This window comes from Vipera berus, assembly GCF_964194415.1.
Source record: "Vipera berus genome assembly, chromosome: 2".
In the NCBI taxonomy this organism is placed as follows: Eukaryota; Metazoa; Chordata; class Lepidosauria; order Squamata; family Viperidae; genus Vipera; species Vipera berus.
The window spans coordinates 200,550,736-200,573,030 of record NC_138203.1 but is presented as its reverse complement, the minus strand read 5'-3'; the positions used below and the strand labels follow the sequence as shown (position 1 = coordinate 200,573,030).

General features: G+C 37.9%; 1 protein-coding gene across 1 annotated transcript in view; it reads left to right on the top strand.

Moving 5' to 3' along the window:
* The window catches only part of FSTL4 (follistatin like 4), a gene marked incomplete at both ends in the record, with an annotated part of 488,976 nt that overhangs the window by 5,744 nt on the left and 460,937 nt on the right, over positions 1–22,295 (top strand). The window contains one exon of the mRNA XM_081318026.1: positions 7,971–8,001. Within this exon, the coding sequence (XP_081174152.1) occupies positions 7,971–8,001 (31 nt within the window). The remainder of the gene's footprint in view (positions 1–7,970; positions 8,002–22,295) is intronic.

The following is a 22,295-nucleotide window of genomic DNA, read 5'->3' as shown; positions in this document are numbered from 1 at the left end:
GATATATTGGCCTCAATCTTAAAGTTTGCAGCCAACAGTTTTTCCAGTGTCTGTGCCTATGAATGTCTGCGTGGCAGTCCTGTAATTTCAGTAGTGGCCTGAGCAAAGCCTGTCAGTTGACCCTTTGTAATGCCTTGGGGATTTTTTAGCCAACAAATAGAAGTGGGGATTTAATTATCACTGATCATCTCAAATTTACGTATAGTCTCTGTGTACTTCACTCTCTAAAATCCTATGCAGTTATTTTCACCTTGTTTCTACTGCTTCCAATTGTGCAACTCTGTCTACCTGGTAGAATTAATTAGCATCAAGTCAAGGATAATGCATTCTATCCCACTCTCCACCTTATGTAGGAGAAAGTTATCAGAAAGTTAACTCAGGAATTTCCTAGAAAGACCAGAGTCTTTCTCAGAGTCTCTCCCTCATCTGATGTTGTAGACAGGGCTTTTTTTGTCATAGAACGCTCAGAATGGAGTTCCGGCACCTTTTTGGGATGGAACCTTGTAGGGTAGGCAAGGCGGGTTGTATGACATGTGTGAGTTCCAGTACCTTTTTGTTTTACAAAAAAAGCACTGGTAGAAATGAAATTTTTCTGTCATTATGACTTCACAAATCCCTAAAAAGCCCCTGCTGATTGCTTTTGATTGGGAGAGCAACAGAAGACATCAACATCAATATTATGTTTGTTGTTGCTTCCCCTTTCATTTTTTTTTTTATTTTTTCAATGGTACTAACTAGTTCTAATGCATAACTCCTTCTCCCTTCCTAATGCTTTTATTTTTTTTCATTTGCTATAGTTCAGTCATATTTCTGTTCTACCTATTAAATCTTATTACCATTCACTGCTGAGGGTTCAAGCTCATATTTGTTTTCTAATTTCTGAGCTTAAGTACTTAAATAGTGATGGATGCAAAGTTTATATATCAGCCTTCTTTCTGATTTTTCTTATGTCATTTAAGAGGCCCCATTTCATCACCATGTCTATTTTCTGCAAGATACAACTCTTTACTTGTGGCCCTTCATTTTTTTATTTGCACCTCTAACAAGATGCAGTTTACACACACACACACACACACACACAAATTAACTTTACTGTGATTTTGTCCTTACACATTTTTATTGTTTTTTATGAATAGAATTCATCACGTGCCAGCATAATCTAGACAACCTAGACCATTAACCCAGAAATTAAAGCGCTCTTCTTAACATTATTCCCATAGCCAGTCATTGATTTCAGTATTTTTCTTTCTCTTTTTGTATCATTGACTTGGAGCATACCCACGGTCTTGAGTTTCCTTCCATAATTTTCAAAGACTCTAGTAATAAGGTTGCAGCTATTCTCTGCAGTATCACTTATCTTCACATGTATCAACAGGAAGGAAAAATTTCCATTGGATAGGACAGGCCTTATTTATAAGATCCTTGTCCTAGCAGACAGCATGCATTTATTTCACTTGCTTATCATGATACTAACAACTTAAGAAGTAAAAGTGAATGTGTTTGAGAAGAATATGAATGTAAAATATATCTACAAAAATAAGGGAGCGATATAATATGTACGTATGATTTAAAGGGAAAAAAATGCAAAATGTATAATCAAAGTGGGTACCAATAATCCTCAGCTTTTGATCATTGAGCCCAAAATTTCTGTTGCTAAGTGAGGCAATTGTTAAGTGAGTTTTGCCCCATTTTATGACCTTCCTGCCACATAGTTGTTAACTGAATCACTGCAGTTCTGAAGTGACTCATGCAGTTGGTTAAGGGAACCTGGCTTCCCTCATTGACTTTTCTTGTCAGAAGCCCACTGGGAAGGTTAACAAATGGTGATCAGATAACCTGGGGACAATGAAGCTGTCACAAATACATGCCCCAATTGCCAAACACCTGAATTTTGATCAGGTGACCATGGGAATGCTGGAAGAGTCATAAGTGTGAAAACTGATCACAAGTCACTTTTTCAGTGCTGTTGTAACTTTGAACTGCCACTAAATGAATGGTTGTTAGTTGAGGACTATCTGTAATCAAAGCAAAAAAGAGTTAAGATTAAAAGTGAGATGCACAAGACTGCAAAAATGTTTTGATGGGATTTTTTTAAAAAAAACGTGTTAAAGTGGGTAAAAAGTAGCTGCAAGCAGAGTGAATGTAATTAAAAATAAGAGTGATTAAATTATTTGGAATGAAAATGAAATGAGGGAATGTTGGAGCATTTTGAAGATTTGTATGGGAAATATGAGAGCCAGTTGGTGTAAGGGTTAAAGCATCAAACTAGAAACCAGGCGACTATGAGATCTAGTCCCACTTCCTTAGGCACGAAGCCAGCTGGGTGATCTTGAGCCAGTTACTTTCTCTCAACTCTAGGGAGGAGGCAATAGCAAGCCACTTCTGAAGAAAAAAAACCTTTAGCAAAAAAATTTCAGGGACTTAGAACACGATTAAAGGGAAGGTGAAAAAAAAGAGTTATAGTGATACTATAAAGGGTGAAATTGAAATGAATGTCAGAATATCTAGGAAAACCTGCTGAGAAAGATGTAAATGCTGTAAGAATGCTGAAAAATGTGACTTAATATATGTAAAGACTAGAAAAATGCTGTTATTGTTCCCCTATACAAAGAGAAAGGTGGCTAGATAATTCAAAGAATCAGCTTATTACATGTTCCCAGGAAACTGTTTGGTAGCATTCTGATTGGAAAGGTACGAGAGGACAATGAACAAAGTTAAGTAAATGCAGCTCAATTTTATGCTGGGTAGGATCTGTGCAGACCAATTTTTTTTTTTACTCTTTCGGAAATTATTGTGACATGTTTGAATATGAAAAAGTTTGTTCTATATTCATGCATTTAAAAGAAGTATATGATAAAGTGAATAGGTTTAAATCATGGGATATTTTACATGAATATGGAAAGTGTGTGGTTATTAAATGTGGAAAGAATGATACCTAACAGAAGTAAGTCATGTGTGACAATAAATGCAATGCTTAGTAAATGGTTCAACATTGAGCCTGAGCACAAGGATGTGTGATATCCATTTTACTGGTGTATTTATTGATAACTATGTAAGGAATGTTTGTGGTGATAGTAGTTGTGTGTTTATGGGGCATATGTCAACATGTGTATATTTTTATATGCAGACAATGAAGTACTGCTGGCTGAAAATCTGAGTGATTTGCATAGCGTGTTTTATTATATGATGCAAAGGGGAATATAGGTCTGAAAAATCAATATGTTAAAAACCAAAATAGTTGTGTTTGAATGGATGAAGATGCACACACACACACACACACACACACACACACACACACACAGAGAGAGAGAGAGAGAGAGAGAGAGAGAGAGAGAAATTAGAGCAATTGTTGTTGTTAGTTGCGAAGTCGTGTCCGACCCATCGCGACCCTATGGACAATGTTCCTCCAGGCCTTCCTGTCCTCTACCATCTTCTGGAGTCCATCTAAGCTCACGCCTACTGCTTCAATGACTCCATCCAGCCACCTCATTCTCTGTCGTCCCCTTCTTCTATTGCCCTCAATCTTTCCCAGCATTAGGCTCTTCACCAGTGAGTCCTTCCTTCTCATTAGGTGGCCAAAGTATTTGAGTTTTAGCTTCAGGATCTGGCCTTCTAAAGAGCAGTCAGGGTTGATCTCCTCTAGGACTGACCGGTTTGATCGCCTTGCAGTCCAAAGAACTCGCAGGAGTCTTCTCCAGCACCATAGTTCAAAGGCTTCAATTCTTTGGCGCTCAGCCTTTCTTATGGTCCAGCTTTCACTGCCATACATTGCAACTGGGAAGACCATAGCCTTGATTATACGCACTTTTGTTGACAGGGTGATGTCTCTGCTTTTTAGTGTGCTGTCTAGATTTGCCATGGCTTTCCTCCCAAGGAGCAAGCGTCTTTTAATTTCTTGGCTACAGTCCCCATCTGCAGTGATCTTGGAGCCCCGGAAAATAAAATCTGTCACTACCTCCATTTCTTCCCCATCTATTTGCCAGGAATTGAGAGGGCCAGATGCCATGATCTTGGTTTTCTTAATGTTTAGTTTCAACCCAAGTTTTGCACTCTCCTTCTTCACCCGCAACACAAGGCTCTTTAGTTCTTCTTCACTTTCTGCCATTAGAGTGGTATCATCTGCATATCTTAGGTTGTTGATGTTTCTTCCGGCAATCTTAATTCCAACTTTTGATTCATCTAGCCCTGCCTTTCTCATGATGTGCTCTGCATATAAGTTAAATAGGCAAGGCGACAGTATACAGCCTTGCCGGACTCCTTTCCCAATTTTGAACCAATCAGTGGTTCCGTGTCCAGTTCTCACTGTTGCTTCTTGGCCCGCATATAGATTTCTCAAGAGACAAATAAGATGGTCTGGTATGCCCATCTCTTTAAGGACTTGCCACAGTTTGTTATGATCCACACAATCAAAGGCTTTAGCATAGTCAATGAAGCAGAAGTAGATGTTTTTCTGGAACTCTCTAGCTTTCTCCATGATCCAGCATATGTTAGCAATTTGATCTCTAGTTCCTCTGCCTCTTCGAAATCCTGCCTGTACTTCTGGTAGTTCTCGATCCACATACTGCTGGAGTCTAGCTTGTAGAATTTTAAGCATAACTTTACTAGCATGAGAAATGAGTGCAATGGTGCGATAGTTTGAACATTCTTTGGCACTGCCTTTCTTTGGAATTGGAATGTAAACTGATGTTTTCCAATCCTGTGGCCACTGTTGAGTTTTCCAAATTTGCTGGCAAATTGAGTGTAGCACTTTTACTGCATCGTCTTTTAAGATTTTGAATAGCTCAGCTGGAATACTGTCACCTCCACTAGCTTTGTTGTTGCTCAGCTTTTCTAAGGCCCACTTCACTTCACATTCTAGGATGTCTGGCTCGAGGTCAGTGACCACCTCTTTGTGATTATCAGGGACGTTAAGCTCATTCTTGTATAGTTCTTCTGTGTAATTTTGCCACCTCTTCTTAATCTCTTCTGCCTCTGTTAGGTCCCTGCCATTTTGGTCCTTTATCATGCCCATTTTTGCATTGAACGTTCCCTTCATCTCTCCAATTTTCTTGAAAAGATCTCTGGTCCTCCCTATTCTATTGTTTTCTTCTATTTCTTTGCATTGTTCATTTAAGAAGGCATTCTTATCTCTTCTAGCTATTCTTTGGAATTCTGCATTTAATTGGGCATATCTTTCTTTTTCTCCCTTGCCTTTCGCTTCCCTCCTTTCCTCAGCTATTTGCAAAGCTTCCTCAGACAGCCATTTTGCTTTCTTGCATTTCTTTTTCTTTGGGATGGTTTTGGTTGCTACCTGTTGTACAATGTTGCAAACCTCTGTCCATAGTTCTTCAGGCACTCTGTCTATCAGATCTAATTCCTTAAATCTATTTGTCACCTCTACTGTATATTCAACAGGGATATGATTTAATTCATACCTGACTGGCCTAGCGCTTTTCCCTACTTTCTTTAATTTAAGCCTAAACTTTGCAACAAGAAGCTCATGGTCTGAGCCACAGTCAGCTCCTGGTCTTGTTTTTACTGACTGTATAGAGCTTCTCCATCTTTGGCTGCAGAGCATATAGTCAATCTGATTTCTGTGTTGACCGTCTGGTGATGTCCATGTGTAAAGCCGTCTCTTGGGTTGTTGGAAAAGAGTGTTTGCTATGACCATCGTATTCTCTTGACAAAATTCTATCAGCCTGTGCCCTGCTTCATTTTGTACTCCAAGGCCAAACTTGCCTGTTATTCCAGTTATCTTTTGGCTTCCTACTTTAGCATTCCAATCCCCCATGATGATAAGGACATCATTTCTGGGTGTTAGTTCTATAAGGTGTTGTAGGGCTTCATAGAACCGGTCAATTTCATCCTCTTCAGCACCGGTGGTTGGGGCATAGACTTGGACTACTGTGATATTGAATGGTTTGCCTTGGATTCGAACTGAGATCATTCTGTCATTTTGAGGATTGTATCCCAGTATTGCTTTTCCTATTTTTTTATTGACTATGAAGGCTACTCCATTTCTTCTGAGGGATTCTTGCCCGCAGTAGTATACCTGATGGTCATCTGAATTAAATTCACCCATTCCTGTCCATTTTAGTTCGCTGATACCTAAGATGTCAATGTTTAGTCTTGTCATCTCTTGTTTGACCACGTCCAGCTTTCCTTGATTCATGGATCTTACATTCCAGGTTCCTATGGAGAAGAAATCTTTACAGCATCGGACTTTCCTTTCACCACCAGACACATCCGCAGCTGAGCGTCCTTTCGGCTTTGGCCCAGTCGCTTCATTCTTTCTGGCGCTACTAGTACTAGCCCTCTGCTCTTCCCCAGTAGCATATTGGACGCCTTCCGACCTGAGGGGCGTCATATCGTTTTGCCTTTTGGTACTGTCCATAGGGTTTTCATGGCAAAGATACTGGAGTGGGTTGCCATTTCCTTCTCCAGTGGATCACGTTTTGTCAGAACTCTCTGCTATGACCTGTCCGTCTTGGGTGGCCCTGCACGGCATAGCTCATAGCTTCATTGAATTACGCAAGCCCCTTCGCCACGACAAGGCAGTAATCCATGAAGGGGTTAGAGCAATTAGAGATGGATAAATTTTAAAATGCAGATGTTGCTGGAAAGTTAGTAAGTAGTAAGCAACCTGTTGTGTAGGATGAATGGTGAAAGTGGCTGGAATATAAGAATATGGTTTTGCATGGTTAGTTTTGAAAGTTAAAGTTGAGTATGTCAACTTTCAATAAGTTGAAATGGAAATGATGTACTTAAACAATCTGTATGATCAAACAAGAGATAGGATCAAGAATGAATTGGTCAAAAATGAGTGTGAATTTATTAGAAAAGTGATCCCATGAGGCAACTGGACTTCCTTGTTTGTTTTTTTTAAGATGTTTTGCTTCTCATCCAAGAAACTTCTTCAGCTCTGCCTGGATGGTGGGGAATGGAAGGATTTATACTCCTTGCAGACAGCTGTTCATTTACATTCTTTTAGAGAGTTGTTGAGCTTTATCTGTGTCATCAGATAAATTGAAATTGATCAGGTGGTTAAATATGTAAAAATAAGACTTTATTTTTATAGTAAATACATTTAGTTCTTCGGTTGCTTTTTCGTATATGGAAATTCCTGTATATAAATATCTCTGTGTTCCCACAGTATTAGTATTGTTGGAGAGTGGTTGAAACTGCCACAGAGATAGGTTGCAGAGATCATTGTGAGATACTATGTCTCTGTTATTGGAAATGTTTTTATTTATTTATTATTTATTTAATTTTTTATTTTGTCTTACCTGTCCGCTGGCTTCTGAGTTTCCAGCCCTATGAGAGGAACACAAGCTTGATCACTTTGCGAGGCATCCTCAATAGGCTGTATAAAATTAATTAGGGTGAAATTGACAGATTGGTAAGGTGCCAGGCAACTGGGATTCCCCCCCCCCCAATTTATGTAGAAAGGAGACTTCTCTTGCTCTATAACCAATGGCAGCTAAGAATGAGGTTTTTTATTTTTTATTCATTTCAAGTTAGCAGAAGTGAAAGCAATCATGGATAACCTTTTGAAGTTTTGAAGAATAATGAAAATAATATAGCAATGCTTTATGTCTGCTTAAGTGCCACATCATTACTTGATTTACTGATTTTTAGAGTTCGAGATTGCCGGCCTGGACTGAGGGATTGGGGTTTTAAATTTCATAATTAAATTTATTTTGTTTGGGGCTAAATTTAATTTAATCTATTTTTAACTTTTGTATGTTATATTTTAATTGCCCTGTACACCGCCCTGAGTCCCTCGGGAGAAGGGCGGTATATAAATCTAATAAATAAATAAATAAATAAATAAATAAATAAATAAATAAATAAATAAATAAATAAATAAATAAATAAATACTTATTATAAACTTTAATTACAAATGTATTTTGAAGTGATCGTCAAAAAACGCCCATGTTTTTAAGCAGAATATATAATAACATATATATGTATGTAATTTTCCTTATAGGAATCAAGAAGGGCTAAAGTCACAAGAAAAGGTAAGCAAATACAAATTGTTATTTTTTATTATTAGGTTTATAGCCCATCAGGTATATATTTCTTCAATGTGAGTAAACTTATTTTGTTGTTAAAATACAAATCTTCAAGATTAAAATGAGTTATTTGGGTTTTCAGTCATTCTTACACACACACACACACACACACACACACACACACACACACATATTGAAATGAAAATGTTCCCCTGATGCTTGATTTCTTGGTAAGCCTTTGTGGTATGCAGTAAATTGAGAACTTTGTTTTGCAGATAAGTCTTTAGAGTCACTTGAAGACCAACATGAGAGTAATAGGTATTTTATACACTGATACAAACACACTCTTTTCAAAGTATAGCTCAAAAACTATATACAGTGGTTTGTAACTGATAAATGTTTCTTTAAAGAAGAATCTTTATTGAGGTATTTACAATATTGCAATATTTCTTTAAAGTATCCTGTTTTGATGAGCTGCTATATTAATATAAGTGTAGTTTATTTAGCAGTGAACTATCCTTTATAACAATCACAAAGAAATTGTGTTCTGGACTGGCTGAAAATGTTTATATTTAAAAACAGACATATAACTTGGGAATCCTCATCACTAGTAATTTTCAAATTATTCTCAAAATTGCTCACAAAAACAATCTTAAAACTTCAATATTTAATTGAAAGAAATTGCCAAGGATCTATATTGAATGAAAAGCTTTAAGTTCAAGAAAAAAAAACTTCTCTTTAGAACACAGATATAGAATACAAAAATTACAATTTCCATTATCCCCAATTAATGACTGGTTGAGGTTGATAAGAGTCAAAGTCCTTCTAAGTCAGGAAGATCTTTGATTTTGAGGTTTACTTATAAATTTTGCTAATTATTTAAATGAGTTATCAGTAAAGCAGAATGTGCCAAGTATCCTAGTAGTTTTTTCTTATTATTCACCATAATCTATAATCATATAAATTAATAATAAATAAATAATCCATCTTTGTTTAGAGTAGCCTTCCTAAACCTGGCAGTTGGTGACAGATATTCTTAAATCATAGTTACAGCACATTTGGATAGAAAGGCTGGACTAATGTAAATGACTAATATGTATATCTAAATTGCATAGTTCATGTACACAGTAAGAATAGACTTTGTATTTCAGTCATAGCCAAGCTTTATTTTAACCATTTGCTTTACTTATTTTAACTTTGGAGTGAATAAAGCAAGTGAAACTAGTGTAGTGCAGCAGCTGCTCTGATTCTTTCTGTCAACTGCCTCTTGGGTTAAAGCCAAAAGGTTATTGGCAAAATGTCAAGACTGTTGTGTGATTAGGTTTTGATTGATGGCTTTCTAAGAATGTGGAAAGAGTCTTGAAGTGCTGAAAAACAGAAACCATCCCTTTTTTTCTATTCAATGTGTTTTTCTTCTCTTACAAGTAAAGTAAGTGGTTGCAGTTGGTGTACTGGGAGTCTGTGATGGGGTTAGGGAGACAAAGTTGCCTGGAGGCGGTTCGGGTCTGGATGGGGAGGAACAGACTTCAACTCAACCCCGACAAGACTGAGTGGCTTTGCATACCTTCATCCCGGGTTTATTCGGACATTCCACCTCTTGCTATGGGGGGTGAACTATTACCCCCCGTAGATAGGGCTCGCAACTTGGGAGTCCTCCTAGATTCACGGTTCACCTTGGAAGACCATATAGGAGCTGTGACTAGGGGGGCTTTCGCCCAGGTCCGCCTGGTGCGCCAGTTGCGGCCCTATCTAAGCCGGGATGATTTATGCACGGTCACTCATGCGCTCGTGGCCTCTCATCTGGACTACTGCAACGCTCTCTACATGGGGCTGCCCTTGAGGACCACCCGGAAGCTCCAGCTGGTACAGAATGCAGCCGCGAGAGTTGTGTTGGGAGTCTCCCGATACTCCCACGTTACACCTTTGCTCCGTGAGCTGCATTGGTTACCAGTTGCCTTCCGGGTGAGATTCAAGGTACTAGTAATGGTGTTCAAAGCCCTCCATGGCAGGAGGCCGGAGTACCTCAGGGAACACCTGCTGCCGGCATCAAGCTCCCTGCGCCCTGTGCGTTCCCACAGAGAGGGCCTCCTCAGGGTGCCACCGATCAGAGAATGTCGATTGGTGGCCCCCAGGGGGAGATCCTTCTCTGTGGGCGCTCCGGAACTATGGAATCAGTTACCGGTAGAGCTCCGGATGGCGCCCGATCTTCGCTCCTTTCGTCGCGATCTCAAGACGTTTTTGTTTGTACAAGCTGGCCTAGCCTGATGGGGGATTGGTGGGGTTTTTTATTTTTGTATTCTTAATATTATCTTTGGGGTTTTATAATTGTAATATATCAATTGTTTTAAAATCGGGCAATTATTTAATTTCCTTTTAATATTTGTAATTTTGTATTTTACTCTTGCCCTGTGAACCGCCCTGAGTCCTCAGGGAGAAGGGCAGTATAGAAATATTATTAAATTAAATTAAATTAAAGTATTTCAAATTTCCTTGGTACAAAGCTATAGTCCTTTAGCACTAATTGGCAATGGTCAGATGCTGATTCAAAATCAGCAGAGAATTTAAGGTTAACTTTTCAGTTGTGTTTAACAGATGCTCTTGTCAGGTTACAGGTTGATGAACAATTTGTCTGTTTTTAGCCTCTACTTGAAGTGATTCTCAGGATCAGGATATCCCATTCTGTTTGTGTTTATTCATGTCAGACGCACCTTCAAATTATAGACATATAATATTCAACACTGAACAAGTAAAGTAGATATAAAATAAGTCACAGAAATATAGCACACGTAAAAAGTATGTAAAATAAATAGGATAAAACTAAATGACATTCACCCAGTAGCAGGCCACATCAACAACATTGTCTCTCACCAGCATGAGGTCTTCTTCTGTACAAGTTGAAGGACATCATAAGCACCACAGCATATGTAAGATATGTGTGTTCTTCACATTCACACAGAGGATATCCCATATTTTAATCTTACAGGAGACAATTATTTCATATTTCATACTGTAGGGCCCTACGGGGTTAGTTTCTACTTGTTTCAGAGTATATAATTCACATCTGTACTTATAAAGTCATTCATAAGTATGCCAGAAAAGTAGTGTAAAGAAATAATATACACTACAGCAATAGGCAAGTTTTGGTACCACAGTCCACAATTGCCCTCTTGTACATTTCTATTAAATGCCTTTCTTAAAAAAACTAGCATTGAACAATGACTGACACAATTATGTTTTACAATACATCTGGCATTCCTGAACTGTCTAATCTATGTCAATTCTTTATTAAATAGATTACTACAGTTTTGTAGTAATCTTCAGTTTTGTTTGCGTAGCATTTTCAATTAAACCACAAAGTACACCATTCTTTATAATTGAATGGTTCCATCATGAAAAAGATCCCATTATTTGCCAGTTCTCGTGAAACGTTCTAGGAAAGAAGTGAAAAATAAAAAGCCATGACTGTTGTTGTTGAGGCTTTTATTCATTTCAAAGGAATTTTCTAGCCTTCTCTTAGAAGGCTTTGTCAGATGGGTAATGTGAGCTAGTCTGGGAAGCTGTGAATTCTAGTTCTAACATAGAAACAAAGTTAGCTGGGTAACCAGGACCTGCCCAAGGTTACCTGCCCATTTTTGAAAATCTTGCCAAGAAAACTGAAGACTTATACAGGCAGTCTCTAGGAGTCAATATTAATTCAACAATACACACACACACAAATTATTAATTAATAATAGCATTTTTAACCTGACACACTCATTATTGAAAGTCTGAAATTTATTTGATCATGCCTTTACTATTGAATAAAATAATGAATCAATAAGAGTATGTGACTAAGTAACAGAAACACAGGCGCTTTGAAAGTATATGTTGTGATTCAGGGTCAGCCTGTGGGTTCGGCAGTTGGGTCGGATGATTCAGAGGAGGAGGAGGGGGGTGTTGGATACCTTGCTGAGGATAGTATTGAGGTTCCGCAGAGTCCTCAGCCAGGCCCCTCCCATCTGGTCACGACGCAGGCCCAGCTGTGTGAGCCTGACAGCGTGGATGAAGATGACCCACAGCTGGCCCTGTTCAAGGACGCCCGATGCAGGAGGCAGTCAATCAGGAGTAAACAGAGGAAGGCAATGGGGTACCTCGGAAGGAGGCAGAGAGAAGCCACGCCCTGAACTGTTTAAAAGGGGAATGTGTGGGAGGGCTGGTTTGCTGAAGGCAACCGTTTGAATAGCTCCTGTTTCATGGTTCGTGTTTGCTCTCTTTGCTCTGTTTGCTCTGTTTTATGTTAATAAATTTGGCAGGCTTAGTTCCAGCCTCTTGCCGTTTTGTAAAAGGGGTTGTCCCTGCCTTTTCTGCAGGGCCGGTAGTAGGCTGGTACAGAACAGTATAATTATGATGTAGTCATGGTAGAGGCTTGAGAGTATTGTGAGAAGATACACTTTCATGTCCCTAGGATCATCATATATTTCTGTCAGCTATTTGTTGAAAAAATTTAAGTTATTATTTTGACATGGATGTTTACAAAAAAATGTTTCTATCAATTCTTGAAAGCACTGGTATCATACAGTCCTTGTTCTCAGCCATTGTGCATGCTGTGCTGTGCTCTTGGTTTTCTCCCATCTACATTCACTTTATGTAAAGTATGAGCAGTACTACCTCAGTAGTATATAGCAAAAGTATGTGATGATGTGAAAAAAAATCATATCTATTTTTACATATAATACAAAGTGCTTATCCACTCACATAATATATGAACAATAATAACTGGAGAGACCAACAGCTCCCACAAACAATCTCTAAAGCAGTCATCCAGAAGCTGCGCCCATCCCATTGCCGGTAGTGGTGAAAAGGCTCTGATACGTTATGTGACATCACGTGATGTCGCGAGTTTGACATGTCTGCTCTAAAGCAGTTAGACATTACTTTTTAAAAAAGGATTAAGAATCTGAATAAAAAGTTTTAAAATGACAGAGCGTATTGGATGATGAAGCGGCTAAACTACAGTATATCTCTTTGGATCTAAATTCTCTGTAAAGGAGCCCCTAGGATCCAAAGGACTAACAGTGTTTATTATTATTATTATTATTATTATTATTATTATTATTATTATTATTATTATTATTATTATTATTATTATTATTATTATTATTATTATTATTATTATTAAACAACTTCCAGAATAATGAAAATACAGATTGTGAGCAGCCAATAATTTTAGAGTAGGAAGCTATAAATAATGCTGTCTTTCAACACTGAATTTTAATGATAAATACTAGCAAGGAAAGGAACCAATTTATTCCCCACCCCATTTACAGCATTTGCAGTTGTAAGTCACATTTTGCTACAATGTGTTTGCTTTCATCAATCACTTTTCCCCAATACAATCTGTCAAAGTAAGCACTTTTGAATTGTAGACAGCAACACTGTAGATGTGAGGAATTTCTTTAATGCCAGTCTGAACTTTGCCTCCTTGTAATCAGAAAGTGTTTGAAGATTTACAAGCACTGGCACTGAAGTCAAGATGGCTGATCACAGATAATACCCCAGGGACTTTTCTAAAAAATATATATCAGGAGATATATGTTATATTAGTATATTTGTGTCAAGGTAACAATTTAACAGCTAACCAGCTTGTGTAATGTGAGATGTATGATGGGAAAGACTCAGCGGGGTCTATATCCCTTTAAGAGCCTTTGTATAAAAAGGAAGGCTCTGCTGCTGTGTTCTCTCCTGTTTCCTGCTGTAACTGATGTGTGTTGGAGCCTGCTGTATTAACATGTATATGTATATTGTTCCTGGTGTATGATATTGTAGATAGTGTAATATAAACCACCATTTAATATAGACCACTGTTTGCTGTGTTTACTCCTTGGTTGTCTCAGCGCAATAAGACTGTGCATGTTCTGACAATTTGGGTCACTTGTCTACCCCTCAATTCTTCCTATGGCAATATCCTATCTAAAATATGCTGCATTTAACAAAAACAAAAAAGTAATATAAACAAATACAGGCAGTTCTTGACTTATAACAGTTCACTTAGTGACTGTTGAAAGTTACAACTGCATTGAAAAAAGTAACTTATGACCATTTTTCACACTTACGACCACTGTAGCATCCCCATGGTCAAGTGATTAAAATTTGAATGCTTGACAATTGATTCATATTTATGACAGTTGCAGTATCCCAGGGTCATATAATCACCTTTTGCGACCTTCTGACAAGTGAAATCAATGGGGAAGTCAGATTCACTTAACAACTGTATTATTAACAATTGCAGTGATTCACTGAACAAATGTGACAAACAAGGTCATAAAATGGGCAAAATTCACTTAACCAACTGTCTTATTTAGCAACAGAAATTTTGGGCTCTGTTGTGGTCATAAGCTAAGGATTACCTATACTTCATTTTTATATTATTTCATATCTCATGCTAACTTAAAATGTGGAGCATTCTTGGTTTAGTAGTCACAAATCAAGTTCCTTTTGTATATAAAGCATGACTTCTTGTTGTTCAGTTATGTCCAATGCTACCCCATAGACCATAGCATGCCAGGCCTTCCTGTCCTCCATTTTCTCCCTGAGTCTGCAGACTCCTGATCACTGCATTGATGACACTATCTAACCATCTCATCCTCTGCCATCCCCTTCTCCTTTTGCCTTCAACCTTTCCCAACATCAGGGTAGCTTAGTGTGAACACATTATGGTTAAAGAAAACATGACCTTTGCATGAGAACACATGTTTCATGTGAAAGTAACATTTATTTTGTATTGAATTTCAGGAGATTAAGTTGTGAAGGTCACTCCTATACTAGGACTTATTTGGGAGAGTGCTTCTCTGCAGTCAGTTGGAATTAAACTGGAAGTTCCATATAGCTTTTCTCCTGGTGCCAATATTATTCTAGGAACTTGTTTTTCATGACCAATATCTTTCTATAAACTTTACTAAGACATGAAACTCATTTGACAAATGTCTGTTCATGAGGCATTGGGAAATAGGGACAGGAGGTGTTCTGCACAGACAGATAGTGATTTAAAGTTCTGGTTTGTCTGATAATCCCTAATTGACTGAGTTGGATTGATGGAATGAACCAGGGGTCCCAAACACCCAGTCCATGGACTGGTACCAGGCTGCGGCATGCCGGTCCGCACAAACAAGCAAAGCCCCATCCATGGGATGCAGGCAGTACACAAAACCACACACTCTCCAGTCTGCGGAAAAACCTTTCTCCACAGAACCAGTCCCTGGTGCCCAAAAGGTTGGGGACCTCTGGAATAAATGGACAAATAGATACATTTGTCCAATAGGACATAGATATGTTCCAAGTCCGCGAGGGAGGGCAGACCCTTAGTAAACCTGAAGCAGATAAGGTGAATGGTCCCTTTTTCTGAGTTGTCTTTTTATTTCTCTTTTCCAGCATTTCTTTTTCTTTGAAAAATGGTCTACAGCATTTTTTCCTTCCTGTTTTCTATTTTTCCCTTCCACCTGTTTGGCTCACCTTCTCCCTATAGATTCAGATATGAACTGATTCTATCCTCCCCTGAAGAGGAGCCAGTGGTACTTAGAAGGGGGAGAGCAAAAATGGTTTTGAACTCAACAAGAAATTATATTCTTCCCCAAGATTTTGCTAATGAAATCAGGGCAGACTCTTCCTTTCTTAAACACTTCTTTCTGTATCATTATCAATTAGGAATCAGTGTGGATGGCCTCTGATTTACTTGCTCAGTGTAAATCATATGAAGAACCAAGATAGATACTGTTCAGAGTCTACTGAAATGTTAGATAACTGCAACATACTGCTTAGATGTACTTAAATGTATTTTAGCTTTTTTCAAGAGAGGCAGATGGTCACATTATCCAATCTAATTAGTATTACCTTTTGTGTTCCTCTTGGTTGTCATAAAATCTAGTGACACCAAGCTCTTGACTCAGCAGTACCTGCTGCTATCCCTCCCAATGTTTATTCAAGTGATTTCTCCTTTTGGAGCAGTTTTGCTCTTATTATTTTCATATATCCTGTTTAGCAGTTCTGCAGGATTGCTCATTATTATTCTGCCTTTAATGGGTGCTTCTCATGTTCTGATTTTGCCCTATTTTTCAGCTAGTGAAATAATCCTGTTTCCATTTTAGATTAGTCATTAATGTGCTTCAGAGTTCCATGGTTGCATAAAACTGAACCACAGAGCTTCATTTCCTCTTTGTAGTGTATCTGAGTCTGGACTGGTGGCCATCCAAGACATTTTATTGCTTCAGGGAAAAAAGCAAAAAAGCAATCTCACCTTCAATAGACAGAATGCACTGGTTTAATTCTAAGTCTAGCATTCTTCATTGCTCCTGGAAGGTTACAGGCTACCTTGGAGGCATAAGATGTCTTATCTGCTTTCCATTCTTTAGTAGTTGCTGCCTAGTGAGTCTGCATAATCAATCTGCCTAATGATAGGATTGGTTCTCACAGATCAAGTTGGTGCCATTCTCTACCAGACTATTGTTTAAACTCTAGCATCTAATTTACGTATCTTCATTTAAAAAGAAAAGAAATCCATGAAATATTGAAATACATAGGAACCTTAAAAATATTTGAATTACTTACTATTGGATGAATTATTTTTTTCTGCTAAATTTCATATTTTAGATTTCTTCTCCATAGTGCTTTGTAAGACATAGTGAGCAAAACATGCTATACCAATAGTGACTTATCAAAGCACCCATTCAGTTGATTTGTGAAGATTTTTTAATGTCCAGTTTGCACATTTATTGTGAATCTGCAAAAAAAAAAATGTTACTGGCTTCCTTGCTGATGTCAATGGAGGGTATTTGGAATTCTAAAGGATGATCTGTTCCTTAAAAAAACAAACAAACAAACACATGGCTGAGTAATTGTGGTCAGTTTCTCAGTCTCTGCAAATTACAGTGGCTTTCTAACCTCCATTTGTCAGTGAAGCTGCTAGATGTGGCTCAGAGACTGTGGGCATAATTATTCACTTGTTTTTATTTTGCTTGCAGACATCTGTTTAAGAAATTGATGTCAGATGATGATGGGTTTTTTTTTAAGCCAGTCAGCCAAGAAATGATCAAACCAATCTTTCCATTGCTACTTATCTAACTTTAACAAATAGTATTTATTTGTAGATTTCCCAGCAGCCCTTTTCAGGAGTGAACTGTGCTGCTAAATGTGTGGCTGACAGCTTCAAAGGTTCTGGTAATGGTCTTTAAGGCCCTACATGGCATGGGTCCGGAGTACCTCGGGGATCACCTGCTGCCGGCGTCAACTTCCCTCCGCCCTGTGCGTTCCCACAGAGAGGGCCTCCTCAGGGTGCCTCCGGTCAGAGAATGTCGGCTGGTGACCCCCAGGGGGAGGGCCTTCTCTGTGGGCGCTCCGGCTTCATGGAATCAGCTGCCGGTCGAGCTCCGGACGGCACCTGACCTTTGCTCCTTCCGACGCGGTCTGAAGACCCATCTATTTGTACAAGCTGGCCTGGCCTGATGGGGATATGTTGGGGTCTTAATAGGATTTTTAATGGGGATTTTTATATTGTATATTGTTACCGACTGTTTTAACTAGGCTATTATTTAATTTTTTTTAATTTTTGTATCTTGTATTTTTATGTATGCCCTGTTCACTGCCCTGAGTCCTTCGGGAGAAGGGCGGTATACAAATACAATAAAACCTAAATAAAACCTAAAGCCTGATTTCTTAAATATGTTTAAAGCCAGGAAAACATAACTGCAAATATGGATTTATTAACATATGCTGCGATTTAACTGTTGAATATCTAAAATGAACACATGCCCGTTTTAACAAGTATTTGTAATGTTAATAAAGTGGCATATGTTTTCTGGATGGAGTCTGAGGGGAAGTAGGATGCACCTGACCTTGATATCTCTAGTTGGCCTTGATATCTGCTACAGGAGACCTTCCTGTTAGCAACTGTTGTATGGTAATGCCATTAGAAATGATGTGTGCCACTGTGATACTCTCCTAATACACACTAATTAAGATTCTGAAACTGCAACAGTCCAAAAGCTGACATAGTTAATTCTCTGCAACTTATGGGGTCGGTGATAGGGAATTAAAGTGGAAAATTTAAAAAAAATGGTGAGGAGGAAAAAAAGTAAATGTTCTTTCTTCCAACCTGGTGACTCTAGTGTCGAATGAATTGGATATTCAATCTTTCTTTTCTAAAATATTTCCGAACATGTATCCTTAAAGCCATGCAAGAAATTTGAAGACAGAAGCAAAAAGAGCGTCTATATTTGATCTGATAATTGAGTATCTTAAATGGAACAGAACAATGAATTTATCCACTTTGTTTATAAAACTACACCATACGCAGTCATAAATATTTTTATTGAAAATGATATGCCAAGCCTATGAGTGTGATCTTGCATTCTTGCTTAGAAAAAAATATTGATTTCATCAAACTAAGTTCTTTGTTATTGATGTGCTGACATCTGCTTATGATAAAATTCCAAATAAAACTTTTGCTACAAAGAAACTGAAAAATTAAAAAAAAGTTTGAATTTTACCAAAAACCTCTTAGAATAATAGAATCAGAGTGTTGAGGGAATCCATTTACGCCATCAAGTTTCAACTCCTGCATAGTCTAAGAATTTAAATGAAACATTCTTAATGGCTGGCTAGCTTGCCCAAACACATCCAGTAAAGCAAAGCTCAACACTTCTCTGGGTAATTTGTTCTACTATTAAACTGTTCCTACTATTTCTCTTAATGTATAATTAGAATCAAATGTATATATTTTTTGTAAATTATTTCATGTCCAGGCATTGACCCTCTACTGTGTAATACTGAATCCATGCAGGGAAGAAATTTCACATACAAAAAAAATAATTGTAGTTGTATAAGTAAGTTTTTACTTACTGATATGGTTGAAGGAGGGAACACACTGATTCCTGCAGAGCATTCTGGGAGCACAGGAATAGTAGGATTGATGACATTCTGAATGATGGGTTGGTCCCAAACACAATCTTTGGCATACCTATTGTTGTTGTTAGTTGCGAAGTTGTGTCCGACCTGTTGCGACCCCATGAATAACATTCCTCCAGGCCTTCCTGTCCTCTACCATCTTCTGGAGTCCATTTAAGCTCACACCTACTGCTTCAGTGACTCCATCCAGCCACCTCATTCTCTGTCGTCCCCTTCTTCTCTTGCCCCCAATCTTTCCCAGCATTAGGCTCTTCTCCAGTGAGTCCTTCTTCTCTTTAGGTGAACAAGGTTGCTGTTTTCCACATCTTGAAAGTGATCAATTCTTCTCACATTAAATCTCTGAAAAATATTTTTTTGATTATGGCTAATCAGTCTTGCAAAAAAAAAGGGAGGGACTGGGGACAAATAACTATTTGTCTTGAAATAGCCATTTGTCTGAAATGGCATAAGGTCTCCTGCTCAAGCAGGGGGTTAACTGGAAGACGTCCAAGGTCTCTTCCAACTCCATTATTCTGTTAACAATTTCTTTTTATGAATTTGGCCTCAAAAATGGTAATATCCAGTGCTTTTTTTGAAAAAAAAAAGTGCCAGAACTCACACAGGTCATACTACCCACCTTGCCTACCCTACAAGGTTTACCTTTGTAGTTGAAATAAACCCTTCAATTTGTATTGTATCTAAAAGACTAGGATTTTGTTCAAGGTAAGTTAATACTGTTAATGTTACCATGCACAAATCTGTTGTAAAAAGGTGCATTCTATGACAAAAAAAGCCCTGGTAATATCAGTAACCCATTAAAGTTGCTTAGTAATTCAGGAAAGTAGAAAAAGAGTGAGAAAAGGATGGTTATCCTTTCCTTACTGTGAGTTTTTCTATATCTGCCAGCAAATACAGTATTGCTGCAAATCTGGTAATGTTATGGTAGTAATGTAAACCCATAGTGTGAAGTGTTCCTAAAGAATATAGCCAAATAGTAATATAGGAGAAAAAGGAGTGGGGATAAGGTTATGAATCCTGTAATAGGCCATCTCTTCAAGTGAAAAGCACACACTGTTGCACTGTAAACAGCCATTCTTTTGGATTAAGGAACAGTTTATACCAGAGTGATACCAGCCTCCCCAAAGAGAAAGTCAAAATGTTTAAGCATTTAACAAGATGAATAGTACTAATGCAAAACTTTGCCATATACTAATTAATGCATTAATCATTCTGCCTACAAGTCAAGAAGCACACAGAAGCCAGTGCAGATTGCTTTATCAAAAGGAAAAACAATCATTTTTCTCATTATTTTGCAGCTGCTGCTATCACATTGTAGGCACCTCTTGGAGTTATTATTTTTTTAAAAAAAATATCCAAAGGCGATATTTAACAATGACAAAATAATAAGAACTAATTTTTACTATCTGAACATGTAAAATATTGTAACTTTATTTTTAATGTTCCTTATTTTACATTGGTTCATAACTCATAATTAGGTAATTTCATTAAAACCTGTCAAACCTCATCTGCAAGTAAGGTCAGGTTCATCCATAACCATCTTTTCATTATTTTAAACATTAGATCATGATTTTGTGAATGGATGTCAGTTTCTATCTAACCATCCATTCATGTAACCCAGAGGTCCCCAACCTTTTGGGCACCAGGGACCAGTTCCGAGGAGAGAGGTTTTTTTTCCCATGGACTGGAGGGTGCGTGGTTTTGTGTGCTGCCCACATCTCACAGATGGGGCTTTGCTTGTTTGTGTGGACCAGTTGCTGGCATGCCACGGCCCGGTACCAGTCCATGGACCAAGGGTTGGGGGACCCCTGATGTAACCAACAACCGATGGCTTCTATTAGGCCTTTGAAAACTCCTACTATATAGGATAATAGCTAAGAATTTGGATTATGAATCAAAGCTATCCTGGGTGGGTTTTTGTATCATTCCTGGTTTCATTAAATAGCTTTAGACAAATGGTCCTCCAATTTGTAATAAGTGAGATGCTGATAAATATAATACAATTGTATTTGATGCATACATTTTATGCAATTGTATGCAATTGCAACTGTATGCAATTCATGACAAACTTTTCAAAACTTTATACAAAAATGCATTTTATATTGTGAAATGTTAAGAGTGCTCTGTTGAATGAACATTTTGCTTGCCCATTCAACAGCAATATGTTGTTTTTGCTAAGTTTGAAATATCTGAGAACATGGGGTGGGGTGGGGAAACCAATCTAAAAGCATAATGCAAGGAATGGAAGATATGGGCATGTGAGAAAGAAAAAGGGAAAAAAAGACCCATCTGCCACATGTTAGTTATAAATAAATTTCATTTCTGTAGTCTAATAAACTATAATCACCATGCACATTATCCATTTGAAGTGAGATGTATCAAGATGGTAGAGTTAATTATCCTATTAGAGACCTGTCAGTGGTGAAACTTAATTATCAGTTTGTCATTTCCTGGCAGAAAGTGAAAACAGCTTTTAAAATGGGGAAGAGAGAAGGAAATAAAGTTATCAATTCATCAACTTGTGTAAGAAACAGCGGTAACCAAATCAGAAAATTCTGATTAGCAGAGGGGGTCAATGTGTAATATCTTGTCGAGTACAACTTTATAGAATTCTAGACATCATCATCATGTCAGCGTTCAAGTGAATTTCCTTTCTCGGCCATATAGAAATCTGATGTTTCTGTACCTTTTACAATTATGAAAACAGTGAGCTTCTTGACTTAGAAGTTATTAGAAAGGTTTAGAGAAAACTATTGAATGATATTTATCTTCATGAGAAATCATATACTACTTTGGGTACAGTGCCAGGTTCAGGTTGTAGGGGGCTCCTAGGACCACCTCCTGCTGATGTAAACATTCACATTTTTAGAATGATTTGGAAGAAGGTGGGAAAGTGATGTCTCCAGACTTCTGGCAACCTAGGCCAGTGATGATTTGGTCTTTGCCTAAAGCTGGCTCTGCCTGTGTACTCCAGTAATACTATCTTGAAGATATCGGACAGTCTGTTTAAAATCAGATCATTCATACCTTTCTTTCATTTCAGATATTACGAGAGAAAAATTCATTTGGGATATTGTGAGAAAATTTCATTTGCTTGATCAATAGCAAGATGAATGCCTACAGCATAATACTTTCTTCCTCCTACCGCGACCCTTATGAACAAGGGGGAGAGGGGATCTTTTTATTGCCTTTTTTTTGGAGCGAATAGTTAACCTTTCATTTCCACACACTTCTGTATCACTTCTAATCTTTTCAGATCAGGTCCGGTCAGAGCTTCTTTTTTCTTGTTTGTTCTTGGAAAAGGCTCTCACTCCTAATCTTCTGCAGCTGATATATGCATATTACACATAGTCCTTGATCTACAACCA